The 22,609-nt window shown below is 36.3% G+C and overlaps 1 protein-coding gene across 1 annotated transcript in view; it reads left to right on the top strand.

Moving 5' to 3' along the window:
- NUBPL (NUBP iron-sulfur cluster assembly factor, mitochondrial) overlaps positions 1-22,609 on the top strand; it is a 76,731-nt gene that overhangs the window by 2,617 nt on the left and 51,505 nt on the right. Inside the window, exons 3-4 of the mRNA XM_072337010.1 lie at positions 3,576-3,610; positions 14,139-14,229. Of these exons, the coding sequence (XP_072193111.1) occupies positions 3,576-3,610; positions 14,139-14,229 (126 nt within the window). The remainder of the gene's footprint in view (positions 1-3,575; positions 3,611-14,138; positions 14,230-22,609) is intronic.

Raw genomic sequence — 22,609 nt, 5'->3', positions numbered from 1 at the left:
ATGGTTATAATTTGTTGGTGAGTTGTTTCTGATTAATGAGAAAATGGAACAGCTAGTTGTAAATCAACAGATTTACAAACTGAATATAATCTGAACAAGATATCCTCACATCTGCCAACAGATGTGCTAATGCAGACTCTAACTGGTATCTGTACATAGTTTATACGTATCTTTATGTAGTCTCTGTCATTTGCACATGAAGTGCAACACATGTATAAACACCTTTAAGCGGCTGGGAGTTCTTTCCCATTCATTTCAAAAAAGTAAATCGGGATTCACCATACATTAAATGAGAGAACTGAAATGTAAACAGACCACTTAAATGTTATTGTATTGAACAGCCTTTTGTTGAGGAATGCTTTTATATTATTTATAATGTTGAGAAGAAAGAGGGCTAAGGATTCTTGATGATTAAAGTAAGTTGAATGTCTCAGATGAACAATTTATTAAGATAAAATAATTTGAATGGGGGAAAAAAAGGTAGAAGAGGTTTGTGGGAAATTTGCTTGGTTGCAATTTTCCTGACTGAGAGGGAAGGGAGGATGGTAATTGGTAATTAGAAGTTGTATTATAGCTCTTAAAGCACCACAGAAAATATCATCAGTCTTAGGATTTGCATTCCTCCAGAGGGGACTGTCAGGTCTGCTGGTGTTCTTTCTCCCCATTGGTTTATATTCCAGTTGTTCCAGATCTCCCTTTCAGATTGAGTGGATATGCACTGGGGTTAAGTTTGTCAGGGCCATTCTTTAATGTCTTCATGTTTATGTTGTGTAATTCTTTGTCTGTTGCTATATGCACTTAGTTGCTTCTAGCACTTTGGAAATCAATACAGTCTCTGATTAAAAGAATGAATTGTTTTATAGGAAAAATATATTTTTTTAATCTGCATTTAAATACTTACATTGTTTTCTTTCTTTTTCTTCTTTTTTTCTTCTTTTTTTGTCTAGTATGAGATTTTGTTTGTTTGATTCCTGTTTCCTGTATTTGTTTCCTGTTGAATTCTCTTCTTCTACAGTGTTCTGCTAGATTTCCTCAGTCTCAGTGCAGCATCCCAGAGTTGGTTCTGGCATGAGAAGAATTCAGAGGGTGAACTTGAAAGAATAGAAGTTTCTTATTTCTGAAATTCCTAGTATTTCAGCTGTGTAAGCATGTGGTGGTGTTCTGACTCACATTTCGTTAATCCTGCAGTTTGAAGGAAATGTAACTGCTGATAATTTACCTTGGTTTTCTTTGGTCGTTTCTAGCAAAGGCTGTCAAGATGAGATTTTTTCACAGTTGTTCAGGGGAACTGATGTAGTCAAGACATGGTGAAATGTATCACATCATTTCTTTTTTTCTCTTGTATGTTTTTATTCTGCATGTAGGATGTATTGATCTTTTCAAAGCAGTGGCCAAAATCCATCTATTCGTGCATACCATCTGGACATAAGTTTGACCTTTGGCTGTGAGATGATAATAAGAGATGACAAATTACGGTTCTTTTTCAGGACCAATACGCGTTCTGATATTGAACCTTTTTTACGTGTTAAAATATTCAGCTAACTAGTGAGAAAGGAGTTCTTCTATTTCTAAATGTTGATTACATTGAGATCTAGGTTTTTAACTTTCAGGAAGATTTGTTCCTGGCTATCTGTGAGTATTTTAGGCTCATTGTGCAGCAGATGCACTCAGCTGGCTCTGTATGTGTCTGATTTTGGGCCTAGCAGTTTTTATAGCATTGTTAGCTCAGCGTTCCTTGAATTCATTTGTGCTTGTTTTTAGAACCAGTTTGAATTTGGAATTTAAAAGTCAAAGCTAATAAGTCATCCCAGACTTGTGCTGGTATTAAGTCTAACTCTGATCTCCTTGTGCTTCCTTCTTGATGCTGGCTGGTTTAGCATGGGCTAGAGATAGCATGGTGACTTTACGGCATCCTATGAAGACAAGAGGTGGTGGTGAAAAGTATTGACTTGTTGAATATGTATGCCCTACCCTTTTACAGTCCCGATTATGTTGGAGTCTAATTGTGAGGGCCTGTGTTAATTTTTAGAGTCGTGTTAGGGTTGGGGTCCTGTGCTGTGTTTCCGAACCTTCTTGGAACTGACAGTAATACAAAGATAACCAAGTGCAACAATCAGCTATGATTCAAAGTAGTATGTTGTGTCCAGCTAGAAATGCAGCTAATACACATGAGCTTTCCCAGTATATTATTTCCACTGTCTTCTTTCTTTTCCTTTGGTGGTCAAATATCCTTTATTTAAGATGAATTGTGGATCATGCTTTAATTTTCACATTTTATAATTGTATGGGAAGAAGATAGACTGAAGTGATAGGCATATTAAAGCAGTATGTTGAGTAACTTGCTGCTTCCCTTGTGCTTCTTCAAACGTGATCTGTGGTTTATTTATTTGTTTAATCATTGGCTTGCATGTTTTTTTCCTTATCTTTGATTTGTAGGTCAGGCTCCAAGTTGCAGAGGATTAATTCTCTCTACTTGGTTAAGGGAATAGTTAATCATGCATCTATTTAAGTAGCAAACTGAAGAATAAAATCTATACGCTTTATCAGCTTTGGAGTAAAGAGCACCTGTGCACATCTTAGGGAAAGCTGTATAATTTTTCTTGTTAACCTTCTCACTGTCTTGTTTAATGGAACTTGCCACTTTATACTAAATACTTTAAACTGTTATTGTCTTCCCAACTTGTTCTCAGTATCTTTGTACTCTTCCAGCAGGAAAAGGCTGATTGCAGCTTATCTTTCTTAAAATGCTTTGTAGGCTGAAATACAGCAGTGTGTAAAGGAGGCAAAAGATTTTGTCCAAGAGAAGTGTGAGGGTTTTTGTTTGTTATAACATGTTATTATTTGGAATATAACACATACTGTTTGGTTGTACTGAAGTTTCCAGATTGTCCGGTATAGCTGAAGCTGTTGAACCATTGAAGGATGCCATTTCTTCCATGTGTTTTCTACACAAGTATCGATGGAAGTGCTGTAAACAGCTGTAAACAAGCTAAGGGACAGATTAATTGCTTCTTCCTGTTTCTCTGTTACTATAATTGCTACAGATGCTTTCAGAGTAGATGAGACCTTGTTTTGAAGTGTACAAATTGAACAAAGGGCAGAATTGCAACTTCTTCCAAAAAATGTCTATATCATGAGACATCAGAAAAGGGTTATGAACATATTTCTGGTCAGTGCATTTTGATAGTTTAGTTCAATGCTTATCTAATCTCTAGTTTTAAAAGTTCACTGGAGACTGTGGAGAACGATGGTATTTTATTTTTATAGTAGTGCCTCATTTCCAAAAGTCAACAAATACTTTTCTTTATGTTATCCTTTGGCTGAGTGCTAAGATTATAACTTCATATTGCAGTGTCCTGTAGAAATTTAGAGCTTGTGGTTTTTTGCAGGTTAATGTGAATTCGCTAGCATGGATTGAAAAGTAGGTGCTGCTGACTATTCAACTACTAACACTGTAGAGATACTAGAAGCTAAGAACTGAGATGACCAGTGCACTTATTAAGCAAGTGTGGTGTATTTATTTTTTTGCTTGTTAGAAATCATACAGTTAATCTTTTTCTTCTCTTTTTTTGCAGTAAATATAGCCCTCGCCCTAGCAGCAAATGATTCGGTAGGTTAACATCTAATTATCAGCCTTAATGTTAAATAAATGCTTGAGTCATAAATAAAATGGTTACTCGTAGGGGTGGTCACATAGATTATGTCTGGCAGTTAGTTTCTTTATTGTTGTTTTTTTTTTTTTAATGGACATTTAAGCTTATGTAAATTTGTTTGTATCGGTGCTGTCGGTGACTCAGCTCTCATCCTTCATCTGTGTTCGGCTGTACCCTTTCTGTTGTGTGTTTCTGATTACAACTGCAGTTTTGCAAGGATGTGTAGACATACGGGAGGATGTTTGTGTAGGTTGGAGATGCATAATAAGTAATTAATTTCTACTACTTCAGAGCACTGACTTGGAAAAAATATGAGTAACTGCTGGGTGGTGTCCAAAGCATCATTTGTAGCTGCAAAGATTCACTTTTCCAGGAGAAATTAACGTATTAAAACACTTAATGGGCTGAGGGGAAGAAAGAAGCTACGTATCTTCCTGAAGCTTAGAAATATGTTTATTATTATTATTTTTTAGTGAAAATACAATTGCCCCATTTGGTATTGCAAAACTGGAACTGCTAAATGCTAGAAGCAAGTTTGTATGGAAGGGTGTGTGATGCAAGTGCAGAGCTCGTAAAGCATCGACTCCAAAGTAGCTAAGAAGTTCAAAATAAGCGTACCCTTTAGAATAGTATTACACAGAGGTTTTCCATGAAGCTGGAACTTCAGATTTACTGATAATCCCTATGCAAAGGCCAAGAAAGATACGTGAGAAAACATCTTTTTCAGATGATGCACTCCACTATTTAAACTAAAATTATCTAGGGACGCCTATTGAGCATGGCCTTGGAATTTCATCACAGTCAACTTTAATTAGTTATTTTGTTGAATTCTCAAAAGACTCTTGGAAAATATTTCACGGTTAATGTCAGTTATCATCAAAAGCAGTGCTTACAAAGCAGTATAAAACAAGGTATTCTCACATATTTTGGCCAGGTAAATGTACTATCTTCTTATCTTGCAAGGGACAAGTGAAATAAAATAGGTAGGAGTGAAGTTTGTTTGTTCTCTGCAGACTTGCAGAAATTTGTAAAAGAATTGTTTTTTAATTTCTGTAACACCAATCATACTTGATAAGAAGTGAGTGCTAAAGCTGTTAAATGAGATGCATACTGTTTGTGGTAGCATCTGATCTTGATATTTCACAGTGTTTAATTCTGTGTTTTAAGTAGGCTGCTGGAGTAATTTGATTCAGGAGGAAAGTCTGCTATCTTGAAAAGCAAAACTGCTTGAATGGTTCTTTCTAATTAACTTTAAAACATGACATTTGCTGTAATACTTTTCCAAAATAAATGTGATCCTGCAAGTAGTTCTGTGCTGTAGCATGGTCCCTGAGTAGCTCCATGGAAACTATGTCAACTAATTGCACAGAAACTTTCTGTACCAGCTTGAGTGTTTTTAGAATTGTCTGATACTGCTCATGCGTGCAGCTTTGGGCATTGTGTGAATTTAGATGGAACATCTCTTAGTAATTCTGGCATTCATAGGTTGTGGGGTTGTACCCTTTTGTTAGGGCTTAAATATCTGGCTTTAAACGTGGTGATTTGATGCACCACTTCAGTAGCCCATTAAAATGCTTGTAAAATGCATAAATGAACAGAATGAATAATTGAAGAGGTTTTTACTGGAGTTATTTGGCAAATTAGGGACTGAGAAATAATTCTAAATGAAATTGAGGCGGGAAAGTTTGGTAAGTGTAGAATGGCACCAGTCATTTCTGATGTTATACGGTAATATAAAAACTAAGGCCAGAGGCTGTCTGATGTTGATGAAAGAGCAGGTGAGATGGCTGGTGACTGTCAGATCAGACTAGTCAAACAAAACAAGCTACAAACATGGTGAAATTGTGCATTGGTGTGGTTACAAAATAAGAAGCTAAGGTGAACTGAATAAAGTCAACTGTGTTTGGTTTATGCGCTGGTATCTTTACAATGAAATGATAGTATACGTCATGTTTAACCTCTGGACTTGAATGCGCTAGTGTTTTTCACTTGTGGTTCTGTTAGTAAATCAGAGCATCAGCAGCCTGCTGCAACTTCATTGCAGTGCTTATGTTTTTTTATAACAAAATACAAATTTGTAGAAACTGATGTTTGATCTTGATAAACTGTTTAAAGCAGAAGAGAAAGGACTTGTAAAGAAAGGTCATCGTGACCGCAAAGGTTTGTGCTTTGCTTCTTCATTAGATACAGTCTGTTTCTGTTACAAATTGCTCATTTATATCTAAGTTTTCAAAGCAACTAGTGTACTGGAGCTAATTGGCAATAAAGCCTGTTGCCTCCTGATTTTTTGAGTATCCTTTTCTAAGATTACACAGGTCACAGTATATTGAGAATAACTGTTTTCTGGTAAGAGACATCTGTGGAAGATGCTTTCAGAGGAGATGGATTATAGTAGATTCTTGCTTCTTTCAGTAATGACTTTGACACTGTATTGTTGCTTGATAGTGTCATAAGCTGGAAGCAGATTAACAGTCAAAGCATAAAGGAATTTCTTGTCCTCTCAATAAAAGAAAGCTTCCTTCCATCTTAATAGTCTGCTTTCTGCAGTAAGAGAGAAAGGAACCACTGTTTCTATAAATAAGCTGTTTTTTAATTTTATTTTTTTTTCAACTTGGAAGCTTTCTGAGCTACTATAATGATAGGCTGCAGTATTAAAGAATCAACAGCCTTGGACATCATCACAGGCCAGTGCTGTTGGCAAAACTGGGATTAACATTCATCAGTTCAAGCTTTCAGTGCTGGGGCTGTTTTTACCCTCATGGTTTCAGAATAATGTAAGATATTGTTTCATTTAGATATTTAGATACCATACCCAAGATCACTTGTTTTGTCATGGGTTTTTTTTGTTTGTTTGTTTTTCCTGAGTTCTTGGTGCAAGGCCAAGGAAACAAACAGGATCCCTTTCTGGTTTATTAGATTGTGGTACCCTAGGTTGCATGTTTAGATGGATTAGTTAAGAATTGTGTAAAATCTTTTGCTTGTACCAAGATCTATAAATCCATGCAGTTTTCTCTTTGTGTTAATAAATAACTTAAAGTTTTAACTCTGTGTTCTGTTTGTAATTGCTTGCTTAGTTTGACAGCTGATTATTTATTTATTTATTTATTTATTTGGAGGGGGTTCTGGCAGTCAGTTGGACTCTCCTAGGAGCACTTGAGAAGAGTTTTTGGATGTTGTGCCAGGACAATTCATATTCAGACTTAGAATGACTATGAAAGCTGCCTGGCTGGGGCCGATTTATTATAGTAGAAACAAGTTGAATTAATAGGTGCCAGCAATAATGGGATAGAGATTGCTTGTTTATGAACAGAGTATTTTAGTGAGCAAACACCAGCTGTGCATGACTCAGGATGGCACTCATCCAATTGGAGGCCGTGTGCCTGTGCTGTCACTGCAGGCAGGCTCCCACTCAGATTGCTTCTGACTCTCTCTTGTTCTTTCCAAGTAGACTTCATTTCCTCACTATAGGATGAGATGGTTTTGGTGCTGTGAAGGACAGAGCAGCAAGCAGTAAAAGCATATGGAAGGAATTAGTGTTGAAAGCATTAAGCAAATGGCTTCTTCCCGAACTGTCTGGGCACTTGAGGAGAAGGAAGCAGCAGTGTGACGTGCTGTGGCATCACGCCATGTAGGGGGTCGTGGGGCGAGCAGAGCAGGCCGAAATTTGGGCTACATCGGCAGTGATCTGTAAGGAGAGGCCCCTGCTTTCCCGAGTAAACTCAGGTTGCTGAGCAACCCGTGGAGATTGCGGGCGGTGGCAGCCGGCCGGCAGAGGGAGCGCCAGCGGGCGCCGAGCCGTCCGGCTGCGGGGCCCGGCCCGGGCCTGCGGCGTGGGGGGAGCGCCTGGACGGCACCGCCGCTGCGCGGGGTTACGCGTAACTGCGGCTTGCGGAGGTCCGGCTGGTACGCGCAGCTGTGAGCGTGGGCATCGTACAGACGTACCGTGATTGCAACAGAAATGATGTGGCTATGAGCAGAATCGGTGTGAATCGCTATTGTGATGATAAAGTAATTTCAGAACATTTATTAAGGAACATTCATTAGTTTTTGAACTACTCAAAACTCACCCTATTTTCTTTTCCTTCCAGCTTTTTTGTCCATAGATATTTGGCTTCTGTAATTATAGTTTTTGTATGCAGTTTAGTATCTGACTATTAGACCAGGAGGTGAGATATATGTTGTATGTTGCCATGTGTAGTCCTTTATTGTCCTGGTAAGAGGAAAAAAAAAAATAGCATGATGGGGGAGGAGGGAACATAAAAGAATTTAGATAATAATGGCATCCCTTCACTGAGGAATTAGTTTGAAGGGAAGCTTTTGTCCTGTTTTGTCCTCCTGTGCAGCCTTCCCAATTATTAGGGTTTGATTTCTAAGCCACCTTTGTTGCTTAGAGAAGCAGAAAGCTGTATTTGCTATAGATAAGGTGTTTATGCTAGTTTCTTAATGCTAAATAGCATCAGTAAAGCTGGAGGTGCCAGCGAGAATTGATTAGGGTTATCTTGTAATGACAGCCCAGCTTCTCAGTCAGCTGAGGGAAGGAAAAAATGAAGCTTTAAAAAATCTGTTTTCAAGTAGAAAATGAATAAAACATTCTTAAACATTTTTAAAAGTGCGTGATTAATCAAATTACTGTACTTAATTTGAGGATTAAAAACAAAAAAGGGGATGGGGGAGGTTTCAAGTGTTATGTCTGGTGTTAACTACATGCATTAAAAGTCTACTGAAGAAGTCAGAAACTGATGTGAAAATGGCACGTGTTTGCAATAACAATTCAGCACACTGCCTGTGAGGTGACGCACGTGGAAGTGTTGGGGATTTGGTGGCTTATTTGTAAAGTGGTGCTTTTTGAGTTATTTTTTCCCTCCTAATTAGATACATAAAGTGTAAGAAAGCCAAAGGCGGCACGGTTACTGGTGTGTGATGATGGAGTAATCTGAGCAAGAGCTACTGCAAACTAATGTAGAAAAAGAATGCCAGAGAAGTTCTGTAACTGACAAAGTTAGAAGATCTTCATATGAAGGAAAAAAGGCATTTAAACCAGCAGAAGAATGAACAAGCCTGCTTTTCTGGGACAGATAGTGATAAAATTGCTGTTGGCCTTTATTGGCTTTAATCCAATTTACAGCTAGGCACGTAAGTAGTGTTTAGCTGAAAGAGTTGGAGAATTAGGGATTAAAAGATGGCTATTCAGTGTGTCAGTATGTCAAACGATGAATCCAGAGCCTATCCTGATTTTTAAGTTCTCTTTTGTCCTGTATACTGCTGCTTGCAGTTTAGGATTAGCACTAATTCTATAACCACATTAGAAGGGTAAATTGAGAGTCACTGGCTGTGGATTAAGAACACCAGCTTTAAAAATAACTGGCACCTTTACTTAGCAAAGCTGAAGTTGTCTTTGGAAGGGGCTGCGGCTCCTGAATATTGGGAGCACTTATGGTTTACAGAATCATTCCTGTACAGAACAATGACAGATCATTAACCTGTGTCTCCATCCCTTTCTGGCTGAACACCAGGGATTTCTGCTGGTCTGCAGAGTTTACTTCAAAGTAAAGTATCATCCATTAAAATCCAGTGGGGATGCACGTCCTTTACCAAGTATGGAAAAAATCTCAGAAAAGATGAGCAAAAGTGAAATTAATGCTGTTTAAGAGTCTCTGGGTGTTTAGCAGTAATGTAGGCTATGTTGATTAACAGCTATTTATAGCAGCTCTTTGTGAACTGGTTTTTCTTTTTTTTTTTTTTTTTTCTTTTTTCTTTTTTTTCCTTCCTTCTACTGACATAAAGTCTGTTATCAGACTTGCTCCTCAATAAAGCAGTTGGCAACTTGGAAGAAATCAATGCAAATCACCACATTCTGTATTGAATGCAGGATTTTGTGTGGAGGGCTCATCTGTGATACGTGAATGAAGCTGGTTGCATTTTGATTGGAAAAAAAAAAACCCAACAAACAGATTTCATAGCTCCTGTTATCTGAAAGGTGCACATATTCTTTTATTTTTTTAATGAACCATGAGTGAACATCTCTTAATTGTCTGCTAAAATAGTTGATAAGAAGATAGACACTTAGATGGACCTCGTGCTGAGTGTCTGCAGTATTTAGGGAGTTCTAACTGTGCAAATGAGTGTTTTATGGAGAAGATGAGTGGCAGTGAAATAAAAAATGGTGATAGTCGGGTGCAAAAGTAGAAAATGAAGAAGAGTTGCACGTACTTCGCTCTGTAGTTTATTTTTTGCTGTTTTGAGATCACCAGTCATTGGTTAAGAACATGAAAGGTGGCACCCATAGTGCAGGAAGAACAAATCCAAACAGGAGTTATCCTGTGTTAAAGGTCGTTTCGGCAGGAAAGGAAAAATAAACTTGGAAAGCACTGATAAACTGTATGTGATCACCTGTTACTGTTTAAATGCACTTTCTGATGAATATTCCAGGAGATTGCATCTTTGTTTTCACCTGGCAAGGGTATTGTTTTAATTGTGTGTTCTCACTGGCTGGTGTAACATGGTGGTAACTATGTTACCCGCTAGGAAAGTTTTCTGCAATTCTGCATTAGTTTGGTATACTATTTCTAGTTAGTGTGTGTTGTTATGTCCAGTGACTTAGAAGTATGTAATTAAATTGGTTAAGAACAGCTGTGTTTGCAGTTACATCTTCAGAGTTTAAACTGTTCAGAATTTGCAGGTAGGTAACAAAAAGTGTAGGTGTCTGGAAGGTGTTTTCTAAGGTGTGGTAAACTCAGATTGAGTCAGCCCTACATCAACAGCTGGGCAGGGGGAAGGAGGTGGGCAAAGGCTTGAGAACAGCTGTTTCAAAGCCGATTATTACTATGCCAGCTGGAGGGAATTAATGTTATCTGTGAATAAAGCAGGTTAGAAATATTTTTATAAGCACAAAATTAAACCGTAAGAAGAAAATGGTAGAGATGTTACCTGAATCCTTTCTCTACAGGATGCAGTGGTCAGCCTTGCACTCAGTGTTACATCTTGCACTGAGAAAGTAATACTGAGAAACAGGAGGTCTCTGGCCTGTATGGGTGTGCTCCTGAGATCTTTGTCTCTGTATGCTTAAACTTTGCATTACTTGCTGAAGCAACTGAATGAGGTGCATGTGCATATGAAGACGATGTCAGAGGAGTCCTAGAGCTTGCTTGCTTGCTTTTTTCTTTATTTTGCCTTCTTGGCCTTTTGATCAGCTGCTTATTATCAGTTTCTTATGCCCCGTTTTTCCCAGTTTTGTTTTTTTGTTTGTTTGTTTTGTCTTGACTGATGTTAACTGATGTTAAGTTTATCTTTTAGGATTTGTGTCAATACAACAACACTTTGAAATATGTGTTGATCTATATATGGTACTGATTACATGGGTAAATCCAGAATACTTAATAAAATTGAAGTTTAAAAGAATCTTGATTATTGTTTAGGCGTTCATTTAGAATGAACTTAAATGTGCTTGAGAAGTATCTGATATCGGTGTGTTGATTCAGACAGGTTTGTGTGGTAACATTCAAATCTGTACCAAGGTCTCTTGGGGACTTAAAGCATTGTGTAGATTCTGAATGAGATCTTCAGGACCTGTCTTAGAAGATTTCTGGTTAGCTGCCATGGTGCTTTTCTGTATTATTAGTATTATTTCTGTATTACTAGTATTTTCTGCATTATTAGTATTATAGAGATACTCACTTGCTGCAAATGGAATGGTGTTTGAGAGAAATAAAACTTAAACCCTTAGTTTAGCCTACTGCTTATTTCTGTAAAAGCTGCTGTGTTAAGACAGTGTGAACTCTTTATGTAATATGTTGAATTGCTTAGCTAAGAAAAACCTACCTTAGGCCTTCTTTAACCTTATTCTGATTTAAAGAAGTTTCCAGAAGATCTTTCTTCTGTCAGCCTGTGCAAAGCACCATGCTCACAGGAACGCTCATGCTTTCAGTAACGTGAGCTGTAGAAACTGGAGACTTCATGAATTTTTCTTGTTTCAGGATGACAGTTGTATTGAACTATGTCCAAGAACAGAAGCAGTACATCTCAGAGACAAACATCTTGCTTGATTTTGAGGAAATGTGCTGATAATTTTTAATTTTTTGAGAACGGTCGGGTTTATTTTGTTGGGTTGCAATAGGGTCAGCTTTGTAATTTGGAATAGTAGCTGCATTTGCAAAGTCCTCCTGACTGAGGCAGTTGAGGAATATTTTTTTTCTCCTTTGTGTGTTTATTAAATAATTTCAGGAAATTTGGTGCACTCATAGAAAGATTTGATGTCAGTGCTCCTATGGAGTCCCAAGAATAAGCAGTGTGTGGTGGTGAAGATCTGATTATGCTCAGGAGGTCATGAAGTCAATCTAATTAATTTAGATTATCCTATGTCTACAGTCCCTTTAGCCTGAAGACAAAATGATAGTGAGTAGTAAGGTGGTTGTAGCCTGTTAGTGGTTTTTCATGATCCTTGTCAGTGTTGCAGGGGATTCCTCAAAAAGTTGAGGGAAGGATTGTCAGTCAGGTTTAAAAAAAGTATGTAGATTTTTCTGCAAATATTTACTTTAATTTGAGAACTAATTAGGTGGCGCAGCCCTTAGATGATGTTTTGATGGGTTCAATTAGCTGCTGACACAGATAAAGGGACTGAGTCATGAATCTTTCTAATCTGTTAAAATATGCTTTTTTTTTTCTTTTTTCTTTTTTTTTTTACAAGAACAAAGAAGCTCTGATATTCTTTTTGATGTCTTTGAAAGCTAACCTAAAATGGGTCTGTTCAATCTTTTTTTAAATTGCAGCTTTCATACATAGGCAAGAAGCAGAATAATTTGTCAGTGTAATTTCTGAGCCTTTTTGTAGTAGCTTTCATAGGTTTGTTATAAGGAAAGAAGTATTAAAAACTCTAAATGAAATAATCCATTTAATTAAGTATGCTTTGCTCTGTTTAATAAAGAAGTATATTGAATAGCTAACCCCAAATTAGATTGGTTATTGTAGTAAAAACTTCAACTGTAAAAATACATAGGATAAGTATTTTTTTTACTTCTCGGCTGTAAAACCTAACTAATATGAGCCAAATGCATCTTAAATCTGACACATTAAATTGCTCAGCTGCTAGGGCTGCTTCCAGGGTTCACTAAATTTAAACAAAATAGTTGAAAACAAAAAAAGCTCCCCCACCCCCCCTTCCAAAAACAACCCTGAAATAACAAATTATGGTTCATTTTGTTGTAATTACAGTCAGACTTAGGTTTCTGACTAGTATAAGGCGTCTAAGCTAGTATAAGATAGTAAATTGAAATTCCTGTCTATTTAGTGACTTGAACTTCGTTTTCTATCCCAATCACGTTTCTGCATTAAAAAACAAACTGAACAAACTATGGTGCAGAGGAATATAGCTCACATTGAGAAATCCTGTTTAAAGCTAATGATTCTATAGACCTGTGTTAAAAGCCTCCTTACAGTTGTCTTCTAACCCCACACGTAGTAGTTATTATCAAGCCTTTGTATTTTGTCTACATCTTTCCCACCAAAATAATGATTTTAAAAAAGGCTTAATGTGATTCTGAATTATGGAAGCCTTTTTCAGAAAAATGAAACATGCTTTGAAACATGCACAGTGAAAGTGTGATTCAGCATGGTTGGAAAAGCTCCCATTGCCTTATTAACCTTTTAAACAAGCCCTTAAACATACTTTCCTGCAATTTTGGAAAATGTTGAATGCTTTTTATGTGTGAGAAACTTGATGTTCAGCATTTAAAAGAGTTTGTTCTTTCTTACTTAGTTGGAGAACCTGGTAATTAGTAGTTTGTCTTGCCATCTGTAGGAAAAATATTTCCATTCCCACAAAATATGTGTGTACTCTTAAGAGCTTGTCAGAATGAATCTTGTAGGTCTAGACTACGTAGCTGAAATAACTTTTATTTAAAGTTTACTGCATAAGGTGCCATGTATAGTTAAATAAGTCTGTATTTTTATTATTCTTATGTACTTGATTAAAATGTTTTACCTGCTTAGTTGGCTTTGTAGACTTACATTTTGATATTTCTAAGGTATCTGCCAAAACTTACTCTGGCCTCTTAAAAGAAGATAAAAATACATTTTAATGTTTTCACATTCTTTGTGCAGTAATTGATGTAGTTCTGATCTCAACGTGTATTTACAAATGTTGCTGATTTTTTTACAGTGAAATGTGCTACCTCTAAAATCTCTTATTTCTGTGCGCATGGAGAGGATGTTGCTTCCAGTGTTTGTCCATGATCCTCCACACTGTAAATAACAAAATGTGCGAGTGAGGATTATATGATTTGAGACCCTGGATTTTGTGACCTCTGGCTAAAAAGCATAGAGACAGTGTTATCTTTCATGTTTCAATTGCAGTTTAGACAGAAAAGAAACAGTAATAACTTCTGTCTAAAGTGGAGATTGTCTTTTTATTTCTGTGGGCAGTTTTAAACTTTTGCTTGTGAAGGAAGAAAGACATTTTGATAAATACTTTTTTCTTTGGTTCTTACACAGGCAAAAGAAGTTGGTTTGCTTGATGCAGACATATATGGGCCTTCAATTCCAAAGATGATGAACTTAAAAGGAAACCCAGAGTTAACACCAAGTAAGTGTGATTTATTTATTTATTTATTTTTTATTGCTTCCTTTGTACAGAACATTCATTTGTGCTTCCTTGCTGTGGTGCAGAAGGGATGCAAACAGAAAATGAAAATTGAGTGCATTAATTTTTCAGTTCTATTGCTGGGACAACTTTCATAGCTAGGTTGTACAGCTGGGAGCATATTCATCGTCGTTTTTTAAGTGGTTCCATTGGCTTTGGGATTTTCATGGATAGTTACTAAACAGATTGGAAAAAGTAACCAGGAAAGGAAGGTTGTTGTCAGCAGGTTTAAAACTGCTGTACAGGATCCCACTGTAGAACATCTTCAAATTAGACAATAGTAACAACAGAAAACAAAATGAAAGCTGTCACGTGGGGGGGAAAAATGGGCAATATAGGAAATAAAATAAATACTATTACAGTACTTTGCCAGCCTTTGAGATGGTGGGATTTCAGTGCTTTGTTTTGCTCTTCCTATGGCAAAGTGCATTTAATCAAAATATATACATTTAACCACAGTCTCATGCTCTTAACTCTTGTCCTGCACCAGAGTGAGCTAGGATTGTAGTTAAGAAAGGCCAAACTGGCAATACTTGTTGATGGAGGAGGACTGAGTACACAGATCAGATGAAATGGTACAAAAAAGGGTTTCATCAAAAGAAGAAACTCTTATTTTATATACATATACATATACATATACATATACATATACATATACATATACATATACATATACATATACATATACATATACATATACATATACATATACATATACATATACATATACATATACATATACATATACATATACATATACATATACATATACATATACATATACATATACATATCTATAATTAATATGTGGGAAGTCATTGCTAAATAGTAGACACGTTATATTCCTTCCTCTTTCATTTGTGCCACAATCTTTTTGTCTCCTATTTGTATTTACTCTATATTTACCCTGCTATTGTTTTAAAATGTCTATTTCTGACTAATCTGTGTACATTTGTAGGTGTTGCAGTGGCTGTTCTGTGTGTTCTCAGCTGGTAGAGTATGTGCAGAATGAAACAGTGCTAGTATGGAATCGTAGAATCATAGAATTGCTCAGGTTAGAAAAGGCTAATTCTGTTGTGTAATAAATAAATAGCTGAATCCTCTCATGTATTATTTGATTCTCGATTTGTATCGAGAAGAATACTGAAGTGTTCTTATGTTCTTCTGTAATTTGTGCCCAGGACAAAAATACATTTAATCTTGTATTTTATTAATCCATTCCACATTAGGAAGAAGTTTTTCACTCAGAATGTGGCAACCCACTGGAACAGGTTGCCTAGAGAGGTTGTGGATGTCCCATCTTTCGAGAAATTCAAAGCCAGGCTGGATGTGGCTCTGGGCGGCCTGGTCTAGTGGTTGGCAACCCTGCCCATGGCAGGGGAGTTGAAATTAGATGATCTTTGAGGTCTTTTTCAACTCAGTTTGATTGAGATTTTCAACTCAACCCATTCTATGATTCTATGAAATTGAGATCTATATTATAAGAGAAAGGGAATGAGGAAGTTGCCCGATTTATTTATCGTCATACCATTTAATTTGCTAAGAATGCAAGGACATGAATTAAGGATTCATTCAGATACTGTGACAGCTCAGTGTTGTGATAAATGTTAGTGACTAGAGTTGCTTTGAGGATGCAGCTGAAAACTAACGATAGGCTTTTATCTTAGCATGTTTTGTGTGTTGTGGAAAACAAGGCATTCAGTGTAGTAGAAATTAGAGGATTTCCCTGAGCTGAAATTGTCACTGTTGTCTTGTAAACATGTTTCAGTTGCAAAGGTATATTATGGAACACACAAGTAAATACTGTTAGGATTTAAGAACAGACCTTTAACTAACAGAAATTCAATCTGTATCTTTCAAAAGCAGGACGTATAACGTATGTCTGCTGAGAAAATGGTGCACCAATTCAGTGTGAATGATGACAGAGTAGAATTTGTATTTCAGAAGTTCTGTTCAGTTTCCTGTGGAGTTTAACTCCTGAGTTGATGAAGCTGCAGAGTAGCAACAATGAAAGTGGTGACCTGAAGGTGGTTTGGTTGTGGCAATGGGAAATTCCATGACATGAGAAAATTTCATATTGAATTTCAAGGATTTCATTATTTTTGTGTCAATAATAGGATGCAGTTGCAAAAAAAAAGCAAAAAAATAAAAATAAAAATCAGGATCAATTGTAGGGGTGTACGTGTTTATATATATACATACATTTAGGTATAGATATCAAAAGAGTCATGTTTTCCTATAATGAAGTTTAGCCTTACCTTCCAGTTTCTTACTGCATTTTCAAAAATAAAGCAAACTCTGAACAAGTATTGATTTGTACAGTAATTGAGCAAAGCCAGGCAGTTGTACTAAAGATGTGCATTACTTATGTATGCTTAATGATCAGTAAGTCAATTAAAGACGTTTTTAATAGCATAGAAGTCAAAAATTATGTTCAAGGACTATTGATGTCTTTAGCATGAGGCCTGGATATGAAAACGATGAGTAACAGCATCCTTTGTTACTGAATATTTACAGTAATTCTACAGGGTTCTGATCATTCTTGCACTTGGATTTTTAAGTTCTTCACATGTAATGGTAAAAAAGAGATTGGGAATGCTTGGTACCTAACAGAAGAAATCTGTGCAGCAATTATTGCTCTTGAATTGAGAATAATTATTCCACTATCATAATAAAGTTTTCAAAATGAATTAGTTGTTCTTAGTAAGGAGAGTCTGCATAAATGGGAGATACACAGCTGAATCTTGCAAACTTTAGTATGTTGGAAATGCTGATGTTTAATAGGGTATCATTCAAAATACTTTAATAGATCAGGGAAATACTGGTTAATAAGTTTATGACTGAATCTAATTAGGAGATGGAGGATAGTATAACTATGGAATAAATAGTAAGATCAGCTATGATATATTTACAGATAAACATTTCTAACACAAGTAGCAAAAGCATTACTTGAACTCTGCTCAAATCATGTACTTAAAAGCTGTTTTCTGACTTTGTAGGCTGCAGAAGTTCAGTTGTGGTGTTGTTTTCTTTTTTTTTTTATAGTCTCCATTTGAACTACTTTGCAAAAAGCAAAATCAGTTAAATGGCTGAAACGATGGTGTGTAGAAACTTTGGATTATGAATAGGAAACTTGGAGTGTACTAAATAGAGGAAAATGTTACATTGATAGTGTAGTTGTTCAGGTAACCATGAAGTTTCCTGATCATATGTGAATGCTTGATTTTAAAGATAGAGCTTGCATTGATCAACAACGATGTCTTTATCGTGCTTCACCAGTGGAACAGCATCATGATTAATTCATACAAAAACTAAATTTGATTCTCTCAATGTCATATTTTGTACAGCTACTGCTTCTTGATTTGTAAACAAGTTGCTTTTAAATTGCCTGTAGTTCCATATTACGTGTTGTTTATTCTTTTCTGAAAGTATTCTGAACAGAAATGTGGTGTTTTACTTTCGTGATATCTTACCGCAGCTTATCTAGATAACTGAAGTAGTTCTGTATCTCTTTCACTTTTTGGGCCACGAGGCCATGCAGTCTTGTCTTCAGAGTTCTCTGTTGGGACCAGACCCTCCTTGAGTTTATCAGAGAACTCTCATAAAATGACACATATTTTTCTTTGAAGTGTGATCAACATCCCCATCCCCAAATGTTTGTTTTTTAAACTTTTTCTTTTTTTTTTTTTTTTCCACTTCAACAGTCTGACCTCCCATCCTCAATGATTTTGATGCCTGTTTGCTGTTCTTAGGCTAGAAAGCCTAATCTGCCTTTTTAACTGGCTATCCTTTAGTTTCCAGAAGCATTTGCTGTTTGCACTATCCTTATTCAGGGTATCTAGTTGGAAACTAAGCAGACATGTCTGCACCACTAAGACTATCTGTGTTGATTTCATTATAGAAAAGAGTCAGCAGCAGTCAGTGACGTTGCTGATTGAAAATCCTTGCACTGATGAGAAGACTGCTTTGAGGTTTATGTCTTTTCTTATTAGCCCAAAGAGCCATCTTATATCCTCTGGCAAGTGTGTGTTGAGAATAGACTGTAAAGGTTAAGCAAAAATTGTAAGCTCTGGTGCAGTGTAAAAACCTTTTTTGCTGTATGAAAGGCAAACTTAAGTAACTGTTGCAGTAAAAACAAAAACATCAGAAAATATAGCAGTACTATAGAAATATTTAGTACCTGTAATAAACAAAATAATTTTAACTGAAAACAACTGTATTTGCAGGTGTATTCACAGGAAACAGGTTTTTGTTAGGAGCATTGTAAGCAGTTCTGTGGTTGCTCACTGTCAAAGTGCCTGGCTATGTTTGGGCTTCTATTTTTTTGTTCTTGTTTCTTGTTAAGGACTGATGACTGAAATCTCTGGTGTTGTAAGTACACAGGTACTTTGAAAATCTGTTTCAAAGTGTCCGGAAGAGGAATCTTAAAATTAGTTGTGTTTCTGTTTTGGAGGTTTTTACATACACGGTGAGGTAGTTGGAGTAGAGGAGTTGTGTAAGGGCCACAGAATTATGGAGTGAAATTGAGAAAGCTGTTGAGGGTGAGTATGGAAAAAAGTCTTTTAAATACAGTGAAGGTTTCCAGTATTGTTAAACCTCTTTAGTTTTTGGGGCTTTTTTTCTGTCTTTTAAGTGGATTATATGCTTGGTAATCAAGACCTGAGCTTTTAATAACAATTTTACCTGGTTAATCATTTCACTACGTATTTTGGAATCACATATCTAGACAATAATTATATGATATTGTTTTAAATTTGTGGTCTTGAAACACTCAGGGGTGCCGGTCTAGTTTGTAAAGGTAATAGCCAGCTCTGCAAGGAATAGCATGTTAAAAAGTATGTGGAAAACCTCTGGACAGCTACTAAAATTTTATTCTTTGTTTCAGATAAATTTCATGAAATGACAAAAGAAGATTACAGTATAAGAAACAAATAGTAATTAAAGCATTTTATCTATAGCAGTCTTTCTCAATACTTGGCAAATCAAATTTTATTAAATAATATTGAAATAGAAATTACTGACACACTGCAGCTAAAAGAAAAAAAAATCAGGTACTTGAAAGCAGAGTATATTGCTCTTCATAGTATAAATCCTGCAATGCAGTGATTATAAATATTTTGATACAGATTATGGCTAGCACATATTCATCATATTATAAGATTTACTTTTCAAGATGTAAATGGTTTGTCTGGTTCAACCAACTTTAAGACATGTTGGAAACAAATTGCAAAATGATCTATTATAATACGATGATAAATACATATTTAATTGTATATATATACACAAAAGAATTTTCTTTTGGTACGCTAAACACATTTACTTGTTCAGAGGAATAAATGTTTGCATTCCTGTTTTCTGCTACAAGTATAATTAAAGAACTGGTACTAATTCTGAACCTTCTCAGAATATGTATCTAATTTCACTTGCATGCTTTATCTCTGGATTTTTTCATTGTGTTCCCCATCTTTCCTCCCCCTTCTCCACAGTACAACTGAGTGCATGTTCCGGAAAAAGAATGAAGCTGTATACATAAAAAATAGAAGTAAAAGGAAGTATTTTTATGAATCTAAAAGGGACATTGAAAGTTTATAAGCTAGCATCTCTTTAGTTGCAAGTCATAGTCTTCTAAAGCATATAGAACTTCATTTTACAAATGGTGAAATAAGAATAAAATTTCAAAAGGACGTATAGAGGTGTTTCACAAGAAATGGAAAATGCTGAGAACACTATTTCTAAGTTCTATTTCACAGGTACCAAGAACTTAAGGAATCCACTCAAATTAGTCTAAGAAAGCTCCTGAGCCACAACAAACAAACAAACCAGCTTTTTTTGGTTCCATGAAGCTTTGAGAATTCTTCAGTGTGGTTTATTTTAGAGATTGTGAGAAGGATGCTGGTGGTTGAAGGCAATGGAAATACATTTAAAACTAGTCCTGTGCCTTTAGTCCAAACTTAACTAGTCAAGGATGCCTTAAAATGTTTAATTCATGACTAAATCACTGAGTTATTTACTTTTGTCAGACTTGCTTTTGAAGTATACTCTTCCAGCAATTAGGTCTCTTGCTTTTAGATAGGACTGATGCCATAGCTGCAAAACAGCCCTGTTAATGAAAATGCTTTCACAGAGCTTTGTTGCTTCTACATTCTACTAGGAGGAAAAAATCTGTGAAAACCTTCTCAGGCAGTGGGATTGGACTGACAAAATATAAGGAGTGATTCTTATGGAAGAAGCCGTATGCATTTATTATTTAAAAAATTGAGTTATTTTGTGAGCACTGAATGATGTTCTTTGACTCTCTTTGGTTGTTTGCTTTGGTTGGTGTTTGTGATGTCTCCATGGTCAGATAACACTGTTAGTGCAGAGCGTAATGGGAAATCTCATCCCTCCTTCTTCAAGCTTAAAATACAAATTGTAGTACCTTTGGGGCAGTCCTGCAAATAAATTTATAACACAGTGTGAAATCAATCTTCAAGTTTCAATTAGTCGGTTGCTTGCCTTAGAATATTCTGGGCTTCTGGCCCCAGTTAAAGTGATGATTGGGTTTTGACTAATAGTTTGGTGTCAGCATCCCACCCTTGCCATTGCAAGTAGGTTATGCTCTGTTTTATTGTGGAATGCCCTGGGGTCCAGCTGTAGTTCCTTGGTCTGTTTGCCTCCATCCCCTTCCCTCTGCTTCACTTTCCATTAACACTGTGGGTGGAACTAAGTTGTCTTTAAGCAGGAAATTGGTGCTGTTTAAAACATGTTCAAATATGGTTTCTGGTTTCAAGCTGTCTGTTCAGAATGAGTGACTCTCTGCTGCATACCCAGCAAAGGAGGCTGCGCTCAGCTCCTGAGGGCATTCGGAGTTCTGAGAGTCATTTATATTTGTACAAAGTGACCCCATGTTTTTGGTACTCTCTTTCCCTTCCTGTCTTGTTGTCACTTTTCCTACTGCTCAGGGATAGCTATTTTCTATGAACCTACTGAAGACATCTGCTTTTGTTTGTTGTTCTTGATTGATAGAAATCTTTACGTTCAACCCTGTAATGATTGCAGCCTTCATGTCCTCAACTGGAACCTGGATTCTCCTATTACTATTTTCTGTGATGTGATAAACAGAAAGTTCTGATAAGTTGGAGGCATACCAGATTGGTGGAATGTTCTGTAGTCATATAGCATGAAATTGTACACAACTGAAAAACAGATTAAGCAAGAAGTTTCTGAGATTTTTCAAGTGATCATACTGTAGATCTGTTAAGCTTGTCTATATGTATGGAGCATTAATTAAAGCTTGTTTTATATGATTTTGTAGTGGAATCCACAGACTATTCTGCACTGTTTTGTTTACTCTGACTAGTGTGGTGGCTGGGTGTTTTGTTGCCATATGTGTTTCAGGCAGAGACAGGGTGAGATGTGAAGAGGTGGAAAAGAGCAATTTGTTGTGAAAACCTTAGCTAATGCTAAGCTATACAAACAGCAGCAGATCCTTTTGTTTAAACTATGAAGCTTGCTAAAATTCTGATAAATGTATGCAGAGGAGTTACTGTGTGATTTTTGTTTAAATAGATTACCATGAGAGATGAAGGAATGCTTAGAGTTATGTAATACCTATAAATATTCTTTTAAATACACCTTTAAAGATGCTGTTCTGGATCTTAAATACGGGGTGATAAAATGCAATTCAGAGTCTCATTTATAACAGACTATGTAGTATGATTTTTTTTTCCCCTATGTTTTTTCCTGTTGAATATTGTTTATGCCTAAGTTTGCTGTTTTTATTTTAATTCTTTCATGTTTCAATTGAAAATATGCTGTTTTAAAAGTAAAACATAACTGTTTATCAGTTGTTGTTACATGCTTTCTAGCACTGGAGGTTAGCGGAGCCGTGGCTCTCTTCTGTCAGCCTTTGGAGGAATGCAATACTGGTCTCCAAGTCTGCAGGATCATGCAGTCATTGGCAACACAAACAGTTTCACAGCCTGTGTCTGGATTCTCTCATTTGTAAAATGAGATAGTGCCTTCCTACATGGATTTTGTAGAAATAACATCCATGTATTAAGCTACATTTACTTTTCTTAAGCAGTGTGATGGCTCTTAATGGGGTGTAGTGTAACATCACAATCTTCTGGAATAATGGCCTTTGCATACATGACAAGACTTAATGTAAGCTTTTGCTTGCTTTAATGCTTCCATCTGCAGACATCTGAAAACTGAGCCAGTGTCCCTTCCTATGGAATTTATAGCTGTATACCTACTTTGTATTATGCTAACCTATGGACACCATAGAACAGCTATGTCAGGTTTCCCAGAGAATAAGCTCTGAAAATAGCATTCTTTCCTC

The sequence above is a fragment of the Excalfactoria chinensis genome, chromosome 5 (genome assembly GCF_039878825.1).
Source record: "Excalfactoria chinensis isolate bCotChi1 chromosome 5, bCotChi1.hap2, whole genome shotgun sequence".
Classification (NCBI taxonomy): domain Eukaryota; kingdom Metazoa; phylum Chordata; class Aves; order Galliformes; family Phasianidae; genus Excalfactoria; species Excalfactoria chinensis.
The sequence above is the reverse complement of the archived record's forward strand: the minus strand, read 5'-3'. Positions and strand labels throughout refer to the sequence as shown.